Source organism: Taeniopygia guttata, chromosome 2 (genome assembly GCF_048771995.1).
Source record: "Taeniopygia guttata chromosome 2, bTaeGut7.mat, whole genome shotgun sequence".
Lineage (NCBI taxonomy): Eukaryota > Metazoa > Chordata > Aves > Passeriformes > Estrildidae > Taeniopygia > Taeniopygia guttata.
The window spans coordinates 480146-495071 of NC_133026.1; the positions used below are offsets into that span (position 1 = coordinate 480146).

General features: G+C 71.5%; 2 protein-coding genes across 2 annotated transcripts; one reads left to right on the plus strand and one right to left on the minus strand.

The window, feature by feature from the left end:
* Nucleotides 1-1697: 1697 nt before the first annotated feature.
* ABCB8 (ATP binding cassette subfamily B member 8) lies at nt 1698-6577 on the minus strand. The gene is made up of 16 exons (XM_030264097.4): nt 6449-6577; nt 5580-5853; nt 4715-4870; nt 4542-4636; nt 4368-4473; nt 4124-4285; nt 3958-4043; nt 3786-3883; nt 3571-3676; nt 3432-3465; nt 3158-3294; nt 2950-3044; nt 2665-2798; nt 2415-2562; nt 1897-2147; nt 1698-1819 (listed from the first exon to the last, which is right to left on the minus strand). Exons 1-16 carry the CDS (start codon nt 6523-6525, stop codon nt 1739-1741), a joined length of 2040 nt encoding a protein of 679 aa, XP_030119957.4. The 5' UTR covers nt 6526-6577; the 3' UTR covers nt 1698-1738.
* A 16-nt stretch (nt 6578-6593) lies between these two features.
* On the plus strand, nt 6594-14697 carry ATG9B (autophagy related 9B). Its single transcript, XM_030264096.4, has 15 exons — nt 6594-6936; nt 8512-8644; nt 8787-8830; nt 8952-9016; nt 9095-9253; nt 9781-9922; nt 10060-10808; nt 10923-11076; nt 11562-11741; nt 11817-12062; nt 12129-12328; nt 13125-13227; nt 13693-13774; nt 13892-13998; nt 14447-14697. Exons 2-14 carry the CDS (start codon nt 8515-8517, stop codon nt 13981-13983), a joined length of 2346 nt encoding a protein of 781 aa, XP_030119956.4. The 5' UTR covers nt 6594-6936; nt 8512-8514; the 3' UTR covers nt 13984-13998; nt 14447-14697.
* The last annotated feature ends 229 nt before the right edge of the window (nt 14698-14926 follow it).

The following is a 14926-nucleotide window of genomic DNA, read 5'->3' on the forward strand; positions in this document are numbered from 1 at the left end:
GCTCCACCCGCCGCCCCCGCCGGCGGCCGCAGCGCGGGGGTACGGGGGGACCGAGACCCCCGGGGAACGGGGGCCGGCGGACAGCGCCCCTGCACCGGGCAGCGCAGGGGAACCCGGCCCGGGGGTCACACGGAGGTCCCCCCATCCCGGGGTCACACAGGGGCCCCCACCCGGGAAGTGGTGCAGTGGAGCCCTCACCCCAGAAAGACGTCGCAGGGTCCCCCACTCCGGGGGTGACACAGGGGTCGCCCATTCAAAGGCTGACCCATGGGACCCCCACCCCGGGGGAGTCATGCAGGGCTAACCCTGTGACCCCGGGGGTCACACGGCATTCCCCGCACCTGGGGGTTGAGACAAGGGCCCCCACCTTGAGGGACAGCCCGGGGGACAGCCCATCCAGTGTGCCACCAAGGGGTAACCCCCACTCCGGGGCTCCCCCACCCCGCGGTCATGCACCCCGGGAAGATGACACGGGGTCCCTCCACTCCAGGGTGACAGAGGGGCTCCGCCCAGGAGGGTGACACAGGTGATCCCCCCCGTTCCACGGGGGTCACAAGGGGGTCTCCCCATCCAGGGGTCACCCAGGGGTTCCTCCACTCCGGAGGTGACAGATGAGGCCCCTTGCCCCGGGGGTAATATCGGGGTCCCCATGACAGAAATCACACAAGGGCTCCTCCGTCCTGGAGGGGTGCAGGGGTCCCCCACGCCGAGGTCACGCAGGGCTTCACCCCCTCCGAGCCCCTCGGGAGTGACAGGGGTGTCACACTCTGCGGGGACACACGGGACACCCTGTGCTGAGGGGTCCCACACCTCGGGAGGGGGGGTGACACCGAGCAGGGGGTGACACAGGGGACACAGGTGACACTGGGTGAAACAGGGGGACACAGGGTGACACAGGGGACACCCTGTCCAGAGGGGACACAGGTGACACAGGTGACACTGGGTGACACAGGGGGACACCCTGTCCAGAGGGGACACAAGTGACACAGGGTGACAGTGTGACAGGTGATAGAGGTGACACCCTGTCCAGAGGGGACACAGGGGGGACACAGAGGGACACAGGGTGACACCCTGTCCAGAGGGGACACAGGGTGACAGAGGGGACACAGGGTGACACCCTGTGCAGAGGTGACACAGGGGGACACAGGTGACACAGTGTGACAGAGGTGACAGAGGTGACAGAGGGTGACAGAGGGTGACACAGGGTGACACAGGGTGACAGTGTGACAGAGGTGACACAGGGTGACAGTGTGACACAGGGTGACACAGTGTGACAGAGGTGACAGAGGGGACACAGGTGACACAGGGTGACACAGTGTGACACAGTGTGACAGAGGTGACAGGTGACAGAGGTGACACAGTGTGACAGAGGTGACAGTGTGACAGGTGACAGTGTGACAGAGGTGACAGGTGACAGAGGTGACACAGTGTGACAGAGGTGACAGAGGTGACACAGGGTGACAGAGGTGACACAGTGTGACAGAGGTGACAGAGGTGACAGAGGTGACAGAGGTGGCACCCGCCGCTCCGGGGGCAGCGCGGCAGGAGGGGCGGGGCCAGCCGCGCCGGCCACGCCCACAGCGCACGTCACTCACGCTCGGCCCCGCCCCGGCACCCGCCCCCTCCCGTCCCGGCGCGAGGGCGCCCCCGGGCGGCGCGGAGGCCCCATCGCAGCGCCCGCACACAGCGCAGCCCGGTCCGCTTCCTGCCCGTTTATTGGGGGGCAGCGCGGCGACCCTCAGGAGCCCTCCCTGCTCTGCCGTCGGATGAGCTCGGCGTACAGACCCCCGCGCCGCAGCAGCTCCTCGTGCGTCCCCGCCTGCGGAGACAGGGGGACAGCTGGATGGTGCCGCTCACCGCGGGGCGCCGCCCGTGCCCGCCCCGCCGCCGGCTCACCTCGGCCACGCGGCCGTGGGCCAGCACGGCGATGAGGTGCGCGCCGCGGATGGTGCTGAGGCGGTGCGCGATCAGCAGCACGGTGCGGCCGCGGGCCGCCCGCTCCAGCGCAGCCTGCACGGCGCGCTCGGCCTGCGCGTCCAGCGCGCTCGTGGCTTCGTCCAGGATCAGCACGGCCGGGTCCTTCAGCAGCGCACGGGCGATGGCGATGCGCTGCTTCTGCCCCCCGGACAGCGCCGTGCCGCGCTCGCCTGGGGACACCGCGGGGACACCGTGTGCTGCGCCATCCCAGGGCACAACCCCACCCAGAGCCAGGGAATCCCCAGAACGTCCGTGCCACAGCAGCCCAGGGAAGCCGCCCCAGCCCGCAGCCGAGGAGCTCCGCACCCGAGCCCACCCCTCCTGCTCGGAGCCCAGCGCTGAGCGTCAGCGGTGACCAGCGGCCGCTGTCCCTGCAGGACCGGGATCCCCTCAGCTGGGGTCCCACGCCTGCCGGACCCCTCCCACCCTGGCCATACCCACGACGGTGTCGTAGCCCTGGGGGAAGCTGCGGATGAAGCCGTCAGCGTTGGCGAGCCGGGCGGCCTCGTACACCTCGGCGTCAGAGGCTCCCGGCTTCCCGAAGCGGATGTTCTCCATGATGGTGGTGCCAAACAGCACCGGCTCCTGCAGCAAAACCCCGGCCCTCCTCAGCGCTGAGCCCCAGCCGGGCTGTCCCCGTCCCCAGGGACTGCCAGGGGGCCCGGCCGGCATCAGCCCTGTCCCCACCTGGCTGATGAAGCCAATGACCTGCCCCCGCAGCCAGGAGGGGTCCAGGCTGGCTATGTCGTGCCCGTCCAGGGTGATGGTTCCTGCCGTGGGCTCATAGAACCGCTCCAGCAGCGCTGCCACCGTTGACTTCCCTGCGGAGGGGACCCCTGAGCCCCCCTGTTCCCGACCCCTGGCTCCAGCAGCACTGGGGGGTTCCCAGTCCCTGACATCTACTGGGCGTCCTGGGCAGAGGAGTGGGGCGCAGGAGGATGCACCCAGGGAGAGGGTGGGGGGCACTGGTACCTCCTCCGGAGGGGCCCACGATGGCCACGGTCTGGCAGGGGGGCAGGGTAAGGCTGAAGTCCTTTAGGACAGGGTAGCCAGGCCGGGTGGGATAACTGCAGGGAGAGGAGCAGGGGCTGCAGGGCTGTGGGGATGTGGTGCCAATCCCCCATCCTCGGGGTGGCTCAGGGGGCCATGGGGGGCCAGGCAGGGGCCTGGTGGGACCCACCTGAAGGAGACATGGTTGAAGCAGATGCGGCCGCACAGAGAGTGGGCAGGGATGGAGGCTCCTCCCTGCAGTGGCACGGGGGGCTCCAGTCTCAGCAGCTCGAAGACACGGGCACCAGCACTCAGACCCCGCACCGCCTGTGGGGGGACAGTAGGAGCACATCATGGCCCCCCAGACCCCACCTCACCCGCAGAAAAGGTGGTGAAAGCAGCCCCAGAGCCCCAAACCCGAATCCCCAGCCTCAGGGGGTGCCAGGATCCCTCACCCCACCTACCTGGCCCATCAGGATGGAGATGCTGGCCAAGGACCTGGGATGCACAAGGGCAGAGATTGAGCTCAGGGCTGTGCCCAGGCAGGCTGTGGGGTACATGGGTGCCAGGGGTACAGGGAGTACCACTGGGTCCTGCCCTGACCTTTGCACCGTCTGCGAGGCCACCAGGAAGGACATGAGGTCACCAGGCGAGAGCTGGTCTCCAGCCATCAGGGAGCCACCGACGAAGATGGTTCCCAGGACGATGCCTGTGGGGTGGGGGCAGAGCTGGGATTTCAAGGGACGTGCAGAAGGGGCGTTTGGAGGAGGTCCTGCCCAAGGGAGTCCCACCCCACAGCCCCCCAGGTCCCCGCTCACCATTGAGCGCCAGGTTGGAGAGTCCCTGGAAGGCGGCGATGCCGAGTCCCAGCCGCTCGCTCAGATGTCCGGCACGGTCCACCTCGGCACGGAACAGCCTGAGGCAGGGATGGGCTGGGGTCCCCTCTGCCCCACGCCCACCACCACCCCCAAGCTCTGCCCTTCCCCTTACCCTGCCTGCTGCTCCTCCATGGCAAAGGCGCGCACCGTCCGCACGTTGCCCAGCGCCTCGTCGGCCACCACGGTGGCCTTGGCCACCTGCAGGATAGCGGGGACAGCGGTGGAGACACCCCACTGCGGCTGGGGCTGGCGGGACAGGGGCTCTCAGTGAGGGTTACCTGCTCCTGTGCCTGGCGGGAGAGGCTGCGGAGGAAGGCGCCGATGAAGGCGCCGGCGCCCACCAGCGCGGGCAGCGCCACGAGCAGCAGCCCCGTGAGCTTGGGCGAGAGCAGGTACAGCGACACGAAGCAGCCGACGGTCTGGGTGCCGCTGCGCAGGCCCTGGGGGGGACACAGCGGCTGGGGGGACCACCGGGCTTGCCCAGGAGACAGCCGAGCTCAGGCGGGAGAGGGCCGGGCTCACCTGCGAGATGGCCAGCTTGAAGGAAGACTTGAACTCCTGGATGTCGGCCGTCAGCCGTGCCACCAGCTGCCCCGTGCGCGTGGCATCGAAGAAGGCCACCTCCTGCCTGCCGGGGGAGCGGTGGGTGGGGGTCCCGGGCACCCGAGGCTCCCGTGCCCCATCCCCGCGGGTTACCTGAGCAGGGCGCTGAAGAGCGCCTTGCGCATGTTGCCGGCCACCCGCTCGCCGACGCGGGCCAGCAGCGCGATGTACCCGAAGGTCAGCAGGCCCTGCGGGGCGGGGGGGTCAGGAGGGCCGGGGGCACCCCCGGGACCCCCCACCCACCCTTTCGGGGGGTCGGCACGCACCTGCAGGCAGTAGATGGCGAGGAGGCGCAGGGCCGGGCGCCGCACCTCCCGCAGGTAGGCGGGGACGTGGCCGCGGGCACATCGGGCCACCACGTCCACCAGCTGGCCCAGCAGCACCGGGATGCGCACGTTGAGCAGGGCCGCGCCCAGCGCCAGCTGCGCGACAGGGACAGGGCTGTCACCGACTGCGACAGCGGCAGGGGCTGCCAGGCCATCGTACCGGGACAGCGGGTGGCTGGCACAGCACCGGGACAGGGGTGTCACACCGTGGCAACAGACAGTGGCTGTCTCCTGTCAGCACTGGGACAGCGGGTGTCACACCATGGCACTGGGACAGTGGGTGTTGTGCCATGGCATTGAGACAGTGGCTGTCACGCCATGGCACTGGGACAGTGGGTGTCATGCCATGGCATTGAGACAGTGGCTGTCACACCGTGGCACTGGGACAGCGGCTGTCACGCCATGGCACTAGGACAGTGAGTGTCATGCCATGGCACTGGGACAGTGGCTGTCACGCCATGGCACCAGACAGCGGCTGTCTCATGTCAGCACTGGTTAGTGGCTGTCACACTGTGCCACTGGGACAGCAGATGTCACACAACAGTGGGTACCAGGATGGTGGGTGTTACGCAATGGCACCAGGACCGTGGCTGCCACGCCCTCAGCAGGGACCATGGCCATCATACTGTGGCACTAGGACGGTGACAGCCAGTGACAGTTGCTGGGATGGCAGGTGCCCTACCATGTCAATGGGACAGTGGCCACCGTGCTGTGGCACCGGCACAGGGCGTTACCCCACGGCACTGGTGTGACACAGGGACAGTGGGGACAAGGGCGGCCACACCACCCACTCGGCCCTGCTCACCACAACGGCAGCTGAGAGCGCCAGGAGCTGCGGGCGCAGGAAGGTCCAGAAGAGTGGCCAGTCAAAGGGGGTCTCCGGGGGGGGCTCGGGCGGCTCGGGAGCGGCAGGGGGGACGTCGGGGACAGCGGCCTCCTGGCAGCGCGCAGCCGTGCGCAGCAGCCCCAGCACCACGCAGCCCGTGGCCGAGCCCGCCACGAGCAGGCGGCGGGGGGCCGGGGGCACTGCGGGCAGCCGGGGGGGCCCGGCCAGCCCCAGGCGCCCCCCATACCTGAAACTGGGGAGAGGGGTGCGTGAAGTGACCCTGGGGGTGGGTGACCCTGGGGGAGCCCCCGCGGATCACCTCAGGAACTCAGAATCCCGCCTCCCCCACCAGGAGCTGCTCCTGCCTCCAGGGGAGCCGGGATCCCCCCGCACCGCCCGCAGCCCCGGAGTCTGGCTCCCCCCACCAGAGCCGGGGTGCCCCCACGCCCACGGGGCCCGCGGGTCTGGGAACCCCCCGGACACCGCGGGGCTGCCGAGGCCGAGCTCCCCACACCGCACCACACCCACAAGTGCAGTCGTCCCCCCGGGGCAGCCCGGGGCTCCCCAAAACCTGCCCACGAGTTGCCCCCGCCCTGACTCCCGTCCCGCGGCTCCGGGAAGCCCACGTACCCCTCCACCTCCCGGGAGCCCCGGCTGCCCCGCGGTCCCCCCGCAGGGTGTCCGGGAGCCCCAGCGAGTTCCCGGGACCCCTGGCTGCCCCGCAGCCCCACTCGCACCCCCGGGACCCCCGCGACCACCGAGTCGGGGCTCCTCCCAGCAGGAGTTCCGCGGCCCGAGGGCCCCGAGGGTCCGGGATGCTCCCGGGACGCGCTGCACTCCCCCGGTACCTGCGCCCCGGGACGGAGGGCGGCCGGAGCCGGGCCCAAGCGCCCGCTGCCCGCAGCAAGAGCACCGGCAGCGGCATGGCGGCTCCGGGCGGGGCGGCACCGGGGGCGGCACGGGGCGGGACCGGGGCGGGACCGGGGCGGGACCGGGGCGGGACCGGGGCGGGAGGAGCCCCAGCACCGCGGCCCGGGCCCTGCGCCGGCCCCGACCCGTACCGGCCCCTCCGCGGCGCCTCCGGCCCTTCCGGGACTCCGCGCCCCGACCCCGCCGATCCCCGCTCCCGGCGCCCCCGCTCCTCCCGGGGCCCCTCCGGACCCCCGGACCCGCAGCGGAGCCCCGCGGGGAGCTCCGAGCGCGCACCGGCACCCCGACCCCGCCGCTGCCCGGGGCTGCCGCCGGTGCGGCCATGGCCGGCGGCGGGGCCCGGGGCGGCCGTGCGGCCCCTTGAGCGCCGGCACCGGCGGGGACCGGGCCGGCACCGAGCGGCCAGGTGAGCGGGGACGGGGCAGCGGGTGCCGGGGGTGGCGGAGCCCCGCTGTCCCGGAGCGGGGTCACGCCGCTCCTTTCCGGGGTCCCTCAGCCCGGCCGCTGCCCCGGGACCCCCGGGACCCCCGGGACCCCCGGGCGGGTGTGACCCCTGCCGCCGTGGGGTGCCCGGTCCCCACGTGTGGTCCCGGGTCACTCGCGGGGGTCACTGCCGAGCCCCGTCCGTGTTTTTACGGCGCAGCCGTGGGTCACATGTGTCACCACCGGGGCTCGTGTCACCACGGCGGTGTCACCCTGCCGTGTCCCCACGGGCAGTGTCCGTGTCCCCATGCGGAGTGGCGGTGACACAGGTGACGCCGCGGAAACACACGTGTGTCCCGGCAGGGTCACCGGGGCCACTGCCGGGGGCCGCTGTGTCCCTCGGGTGCCACGTCCCCTGGGCTCTGTCCCTGGCCCCGGGGGTGTCCCGGCTGCCCGGCCCGGGGATCCCCCGGCCCCCCCACCCTTTACCCTCTCGGGCTATTTTCGGGCTCCGCGGGTATTTTTGGCTTCCCGATGCGGAGCTGGCTGGGGACGGGCCGTGCCGGTGTCACCCGCCGGGACACCCGATCCCGGGGGATGCGGCCGCTGTCCCCAAGGGGGAGTTGCACAACCGGGGTCGGGTCCCTCCTGCTGCATCAGCCCCGCGCCGTGAGTCAGCCCCGGACAGGTGGGGCCGGACGGCGTCACCTGCGGCCACCGGCCTGGCCGGACACCGGCTGTGGCCACCGCGGGGGACGCTGGTGCCGCGCGGCGCTGCGGGGCGGCGGTAAGGGGACCGTGAGGGGGTGAACGGGGGGTCCCGTCCTGCCCCAATGGTGGGGGTCCCATCCTTCCCCAGGGTGCGATGGTCCCTTCCAAGGGTTTGGGGTCCCTTCCAAGAGTTTTGGGTCCCGTCCTCCCCTGTGGGGGGTTGTCCTCCTGCCGCAAGGTCCGGGGTCCTGCCCTGCCCCAGAGCCTGGGGGGGTCCGGTCCTTCCCCGGGCCGGGGTCCGCAAGGCATGGAGAGACCACCAGGGCTCAGGACTGGTCCCGAGCTGCTCCCGCTCTGGGCTCTCCCCTGGCTCCGGGGATGGTGTGTCGGTGGTGAGTGGGGTCTGCGGGGTGTCTGTGGGTACAGGAGTCCATGGCGAGGGGTGCTCTGTGGGGCGGAAGGCTGTGGGGGGCTGTGGACACAGGGGTCCGTGGGGAGAGGCGTCCCCCCGCTCAGGCCGGGCAGCACAGCACGGCCCGGGGGATGGCTGGGGGAAGTATTGGGGTCCCTCGGAGCTTTCAGGGGGTCCGTCCCGGGGAGCCCTGCGGGCTCAGGGCAGGCTCTGGCACCGGCCTGGCCGGTGGGACAGGACGGGCCGGTGGCACCTGCGGTGTCACCTGCGGTGTCACCTGCCCGCGGCCGGGGCCAGCTCAGGCCACCCGAATTCGGGGCACGCGGGCGGCGCTGCGGCACCCCAGTGGCATTTCCGGTGCCCCACACCTGCCCCCGACCCCCTCCGCCCCACACCTGCCCCATGGCGGCGGCGGGTGCTCACGTTCCCCGGCAGGTGATGGCGGAGCAGGGAGAGGAGGACCGGGAGTACCGGCAGTACCGGCGGCTGGAGGATTGTGAGGAGGACTCGCCCCCCGGCGAGGAGGAGGAGGAGCAGCTGCTGCTGCACGTCACTGAAGGACCGACAGGTACTGGGGTCCCGTCTGGCGGCGGATTCGGGGTCCCACGGGCTCTTGGGGGACCCCAGGTGGTGTTCCTGGGTCCTGGGTGGGGCGCGGGGGTCCCACGGGGGGGTGGTACCACACCTTACCTGCCGTGTTTTCCCCACAGACTCGTGGCACCACGTTAAGGACCTGGACAGTTTCTTCACCAAGATATCCTGGCACAGCCCCTGGCGGCACGGTGGGGGCATGGGGGAGCGTGGGGTGATTCCGGGGATGGGGGGGGACATGGGGGATCCGTCACCCCTTCACAGTCTCCTTAACGCCCCCACACATCTACCAGTTCCACCAGAGGAATGGCTTTGCCTGCGTCCTGCTCTCGGACGTGCTCGAGCTGCTGTAAGTGATGCCACGTTGTCACCGTGCGGTGCCACGCGCCTGTGACACCGGGGTCCCGCTGACCCCCCGTCCCCCCAGGCAGTTCCTGTTCGTCGTCACCTTCAGCACGTTCCTGCTGTGCTGCGTGGACTACGACGTCCTGTTCGCCACGCGCCCGCTCAACCACAGCCACGTCCCCGAGCGCGCCAAGGTGACGCTGCCCGACGCCGTGCTGCCCGCCCCGCAGTGCGCCCGCAGGTGGGCAGGGCACGCTGGGGGACGCTGGGGGCGTTCTCAGCGCCGTGGGTGACACTGGGGTCCCAGCGGTGTGGGTGGCACGCGTGTCCCCAAAGGGTCAGTGGCGGCGGGTGGCTGCTGCTCCTGCTGCTGCCTGCGTGGCCGTGCAGAAGTCCCAGTGCCACCAGCGTGGCTTTGTGGGGTCAGGTGCCACTGGTGTGGCTGCGTGGGGTCCTGGTGCTGTGGGTGACGTGTCCCCAGCAGTCTCTGAGACTGCAGACGGCTGTGAGGCGGTTGGTGGCACTGGTGACACCTGTGTTTCTGCGGGCTTGGTGGCGGTGGGTGGCTGCTCCCTGTGAAGGGTTTGGTGGCCCTGCTGACACTTGTGTCCCCACAGGCCTTGTGTCAGCAAGTGGCTTCTGGTTTGGCTGGCACTGGTGTGGCTGTGGCACCGGTGACACCTGGGTCTTCTTAGCAGGCTCTGTGGCACTGGTTGGCAGGTGGCCACGGGGGGCTTGGTGGCCCTGGTGACACCCGTGTCCCCGCAGGCTCCGTGGCAGCGGGTGGCTGCTGTTCCTGCTGGTGCTGGCAGGCGCGGTCTGGCTGTGCCGCCTGGTCACGGCGCTCCGGCGCCTCGTGGGCTACTGGGAGATCCGGAGCTTCTACATCCGCGCGCTCGGCATCCCGGCGGTGAGGGGGGCTGGGGGCCGCTGGGGGGACCGGGGTGTGGGCCGGGCCGGAGGGTGCCGCAGGGCGCCGGGCCACGCCAAGCGACACCGGCACGGTGCCGTGGGTGCCCGGTGCCGATGGCCGTGCCGTTGCCGCAGGAGGAGCTGTGTAACCACAGCTGGCAGTCGGTGCAGGCCCGGCTGCTGGCCCTGCAGCGGCGCCAGCCCCTGTGCGTGCCGCGCCGGGAGCTGACGGAGCTCGACATCCACCACCGCATCCTGCGCTTCCGCAACTACACCGTGGCCATGGTCAACAAGTCCCTGCTGCCCGTGCGCTTCCGCCTCCCGCTGCTGGGCCCCGTGGTCTTCCTCACGCGCGGGCTGCAGTTCAACCTGGAGCTGCTGCTGTTCCGCGGCCCGGCCGCGCTCTTCCAGAACACCTGGAGCCTGCGGCCGCAGGTGAAGCGGGCGGGCGCGCGGCGGGCGCTGGCGCGGGGCCTGGCGCGGGCGGCCGTGCTGCTGGGGGTGGCCAACCTGGCGCTGTGCCCCTGCGTGCTGGGCTGGCGCCTGCTGCTCGCCTTCTTCAGCTACGCCGAGGGGCTGAAGCGGGCCCCGGGCAGCCTGGGTGCGCGCCGCTGGTCGCTCTACGCGCGCCACTACCTGCGCCACTTCAACGAGCTGGGCCACGAGCTGCAGGCGCGGCTGGGCCGCGGCCACGCGCCGGCCACCAAGTACATGGACTCGTTCAGCAGCCCGCTGCTGGCCGTGCTGGCTCGCCACGTCGGCTTCTTCGCCGGCTCCGTGCTGGCCGTGCTCATCGTGCTCACCGTGTACGACGAGGACGTGCTGACGGTGCAGCACATCCTGACGGCCATCACGCTGCTGGGGCTCGTGGTCACCGTGGCCAGGTGGGTGCTGGAGTGGTGGTCGCGCTGGCCGGGTGGGTGGGCCGGACTGCTGTGCCACGCTGAGCCGGGCGGGCAGCGGGGGGCTAAGGTGGGACCCCGCCTGTGCCCCTGCAGGTCCTTCATCCCGGACGAGCACGCGGTGTGGTGCCCGGAGCAGCTGCTGCAGCGGGTCCTGGCACACGTCCATTACCTGCCCGAGCACTGGCAGGGCCGCGCTGGCCGTGCCGAGACACGAGCGGAGATGGCGCAGCTCTTCCAGTACAAGGCGGTGGGTGCGGGCCCCCACTGCCCGAGACCCTCCTCCCCAGCATCCCAGTGCCCTGGGACCATCTTCTTCTCCCCAGCCCCAGCACCTGCAGACTGGGAGCCCCCCATCCTGGGACTTCCCAGCCCTGGCACTGCCCACCTCAGGATCCCCAGCCTGGACCCTTCAACACTGGGACCCTCTGCTGCAAGACCCCATTGCCCTGGGACTCCCTGTCCTGATCCCCTGCCCCGGGACCCCCACACTGGGACCCCCCTGCCCCAGGGCTCCCCACTCTTGAGGCACCCCCATCCCAGGAGCCTCCTGCTTTGGAATCCCCCACGCTGGGACCCCTTCACCCTGGGCAACCCTGCCAAGGACTCCCCCTCCTCAGGACCTACTGCCCTGGTACCCCCACCCTGGGCATCCCACCCCAGGGCTTCCAAACCTGGCACCTCTGCCCCGGGGCACCCCCAGACTCCACTGCCCCCCACTGCCCCCCACTGCAGGTTTTCATCCTGGAGGAGCTGCTGAGCCCCCTCGTGACGCCGCTGATCCTCATCTTCGCCTTTCCCCCCCGCGCCCTCGACATCGTGGACTTCTTCCGCAACTTCACGGTGGAGGTGGCGGGGGTGGGCGACATCTGCTCCTTCGCGCAGCTGGACGTGCGGCACCACGGCAACCCGCAGGTGGGGCCGGGGCCCGGGGTGCGGCGTTCGGGGCCGCGTGTCCCCGCGGGGCTGTGCCACGTCCCTGTCCCGCAGTGGCTGTCGGAGGGGCACACGGAGGCGCCCCCGGAGCGCCAGGCGGAGCACGGCAAGACGGAGCTGTCGCTGATGCGCTTCGCCCTGAGCAACCCCCGGTGGCGGCCGCCGCCGCCCGCCCGCCGCTTCCTCGGCCACCTCCAGGCGCAGGTGACCCGGGACGCGGCGGCCGCGCCCGCCCCGCGGCCCCGGAGCGCCGAGGGGCCGCTGGCCGCGTCCCTGCTGTCCGAGGACTCGGCGCTGGCGGTGAGTGGGGGCGCGCCGGGGGCGCTGCGGGGTGTTTGGGGTCTCCCCTGACGAGTGTCCCCTCAGCCCGAGGGGCTGGTGACCAGTGTCTGGGCGGCCAGCGGGCTGGTGGCCCGGGACCCGCGCTTCGGGCAGCCCTGCGGCACGGCCAGCGCCACCGCCAGCCTGCTGGCCTCGCTGCGGGGGACACCGCTGGGGACACCGCTGGGGACACCGCCCGGCCCGGCCCCCGACAGCCCTGCGGAGCCGCAGTGCCCCGAGGACAGGTGGGGACAAGGGACAGGGGGCGTGGGGGGGGACACGGGGCATGGGGGGGCGTGGGGAGCGGGGACAGGGCTGGGAAGGGTGTCGGGGCAGCCGGGGTGTCACTGAGGGGCTGTCGTGGTGGGCAGGAGATCCCAGGGGATGGGGGACGGGGCGGGTGTCACGGCAGGGAGGGGTGTCACGGTGGGAAGGGGTGGCAGGAAGGGGTGTCACAGCGAGGAGGGGTGGCAGGGAAGGGGTGTCGTGGCAGGGGGGGGTTGTCACGGTGGGAAGGGGTGGCAGGGAAGGGGTGTCACGGCAGGGGGGGGTTGTCACGGTGGGAAGGGGTGGCAGGAAGGGGTGTCACAGCGAGGAGGGGTGGCAGGGAAGGGGTGTCGTGGCAGGGAAGGGGTGTCGTGGCAGGGAGGGGTTCACAGCGAGGAGGGGTGGTAGGGAAGGGGTGTCACGGCAGGGAAGGGGTGTCACAGCGAGGAGGGGTGGCAGGGAAGGGATGTCGTGGCAGGGAGGGGGTGTCACAGCGAGGAGGGGTGGCAGGGAAGGGGTGTCACAGCCAGGAGGGGTGGCACGGAAGGGGTGTCGTGGCAAGGAAGGGGTGTCACGGCAGGGGGGGGTTGTCACGGTGGGAAGGGGTGGCAGGGAAGGGGTGTCACAGCGAGGAGGGGGTGCCGTGGCAGGGAAGGGGTGTCGTGGCAGGGAGGGGGTGTCACAGCGAGGAGGGGTGGCAGGAAGGGGTGTCACAGCGAGGAGGGGGTGCTGCGGCGGGGCTGTCACCGCCTGCCGCCCCTCCCGTGCCCCAAGGCCGGCGCTGAGTGAGTCGCGGCTGCGCAGCCTGAGCCGCTCGGCGCTGCTGGCCGAGGTGGCCTCCGCCGAGATGAGCCTTCACGCCATCTACCTGCACCAGGTGCGTCACCCGCGCTTCCCGGGGTCCCCCTGCCCACAGCAACCCGGGGCACAGGTCCCCTGGGGATCCCTGGTGTCTCTCACCAGTGTCACTGTCTGTGTGCTCTGCCTCACCCCCGGGAGCCCTGTCTGGCCCTGGTCTCTTGTCCCCTGTCCTTTGTCCCCAGAGCCATTCCAGCGGCCCCTGCCCTCCCTGAGCTGCTGGGTGACCCCTCTGTTAGTGGCCGCTGCCAGATGGGGTGCTGGGGATGGGGCACCTCAGCTGGTGTCACCCTTATTCCCCCTTCTGCCACCCCACTGGGGCTGGGGAGTGTCCCGGGCCGAGGGACCCCTGACCTGCTGCCCCTTGGGGGTCTCTGAGTGCCAGTACTGGGGGCTCTGCTGTGCTGGGGGGCTCTGACTGCCTCTGGGGGTGTTCTGGGCGCTAATCGGGGCTCTGCTGTTCCCTGACCCCTCTGCCCCCCAGCTCCACCAGCAGCAGCAGCAGCAGCCGCAGGGGCCCAGCCCGCAGCCCGCGGGGGCACCCAAACACCCCTTCGTGCCCACAGGTGAGCACCGGCCCGTGGGGTGTCCCGGGGGGCACTGCTGACACCCCCCACACCGCGGGGCTGAGCCCGGAGCCGGGCGGGGGGTTCTGGAGGTCCTGACCGCCCTGTGCCCCCCAGGCTCGGCTGCCCGCGCCTCGCAGCTGCGGGAGATGCCGCTGGGCGGGTGGGCCGAGGAGGAAGAGGAGGAGGAAGAGGAGACGATGACGTAGCCGGGCCTGGCGCCGGTGGGTGGGGACGGGGGGAGCGGGGACCCCGGGACTGGGACATGGACAGCCCTGGGGGCGGGAGACGGAACCCCTCAGGGCTGGGGGACGTGGTGGCCCCAGGGCTGAGGCTACAGGGACTCGGGAGGGGTACACCGGGACACGGAGGGGCTGGCACAGGGACCCCCACGCTGGGGTTCAGTTGGGTCCGGCTGCCACGTGTGCTGGGTGCCCAGTGTTGGGGTCCCCGCTCCGGGGTCCCTGCTCTGGGGTCCCTGCTCTGGGGTCCCCACTCCGGGGTCCCCACTCCGGGATCCCCACTCTGGGGTCCCTGCTCTGGGGTCCCTGCTCTGGGGTCCTCATTCCGGGGTCCCCACTCCGGGGTCCCCACTCCGGGGTCCCCACTCTGGGGTCCCTGCTCCGGGGTCCCTGCTCTGGGGTCCCTGCTGACACCCCGTTCCCTCTGCAGGGTCCTGGTTGTGCCAAGACCCCCGGAGGTGCCGGGGGAGCCGCCACGGGCACATGGGGGGCTCGCCGTGCCCGCTATGCTGCCAGGGGGGCCCTGTGTAGGAGCCCCATGCTCGGGGCGTCCCTGGTGACCCCACTACCGTGCAGGGCCAGGGGTGCTGCCAGGGCGCCCCCAGGTGCTGTTTTTGGGGGGCGAGGGCTGGTGCCCCCTGTGGTGCCCAAGCACCAGCTGAAATAAAGGTTTACAGAGGGGCTGTGCCCGCTGGTGTGCCTGGGGGTGAGCTGGGGGTCCTGGGGGGGCAGTTTGGGGTGACACCGGGGTTGTGGGCAGGTGGCAGCGGTGGTGCTGGCAGGGGGTGCAGTCCCCTGCAGCCACACGGGTGGGAGCCACAGCCCTCCCACCATTTCCCACCCCTCAGAGCCACAGGAGCGTGGCCGCCTCCTTTTGCCCCCCATTTCCCACCCCTCGTGGCTGGAGCGT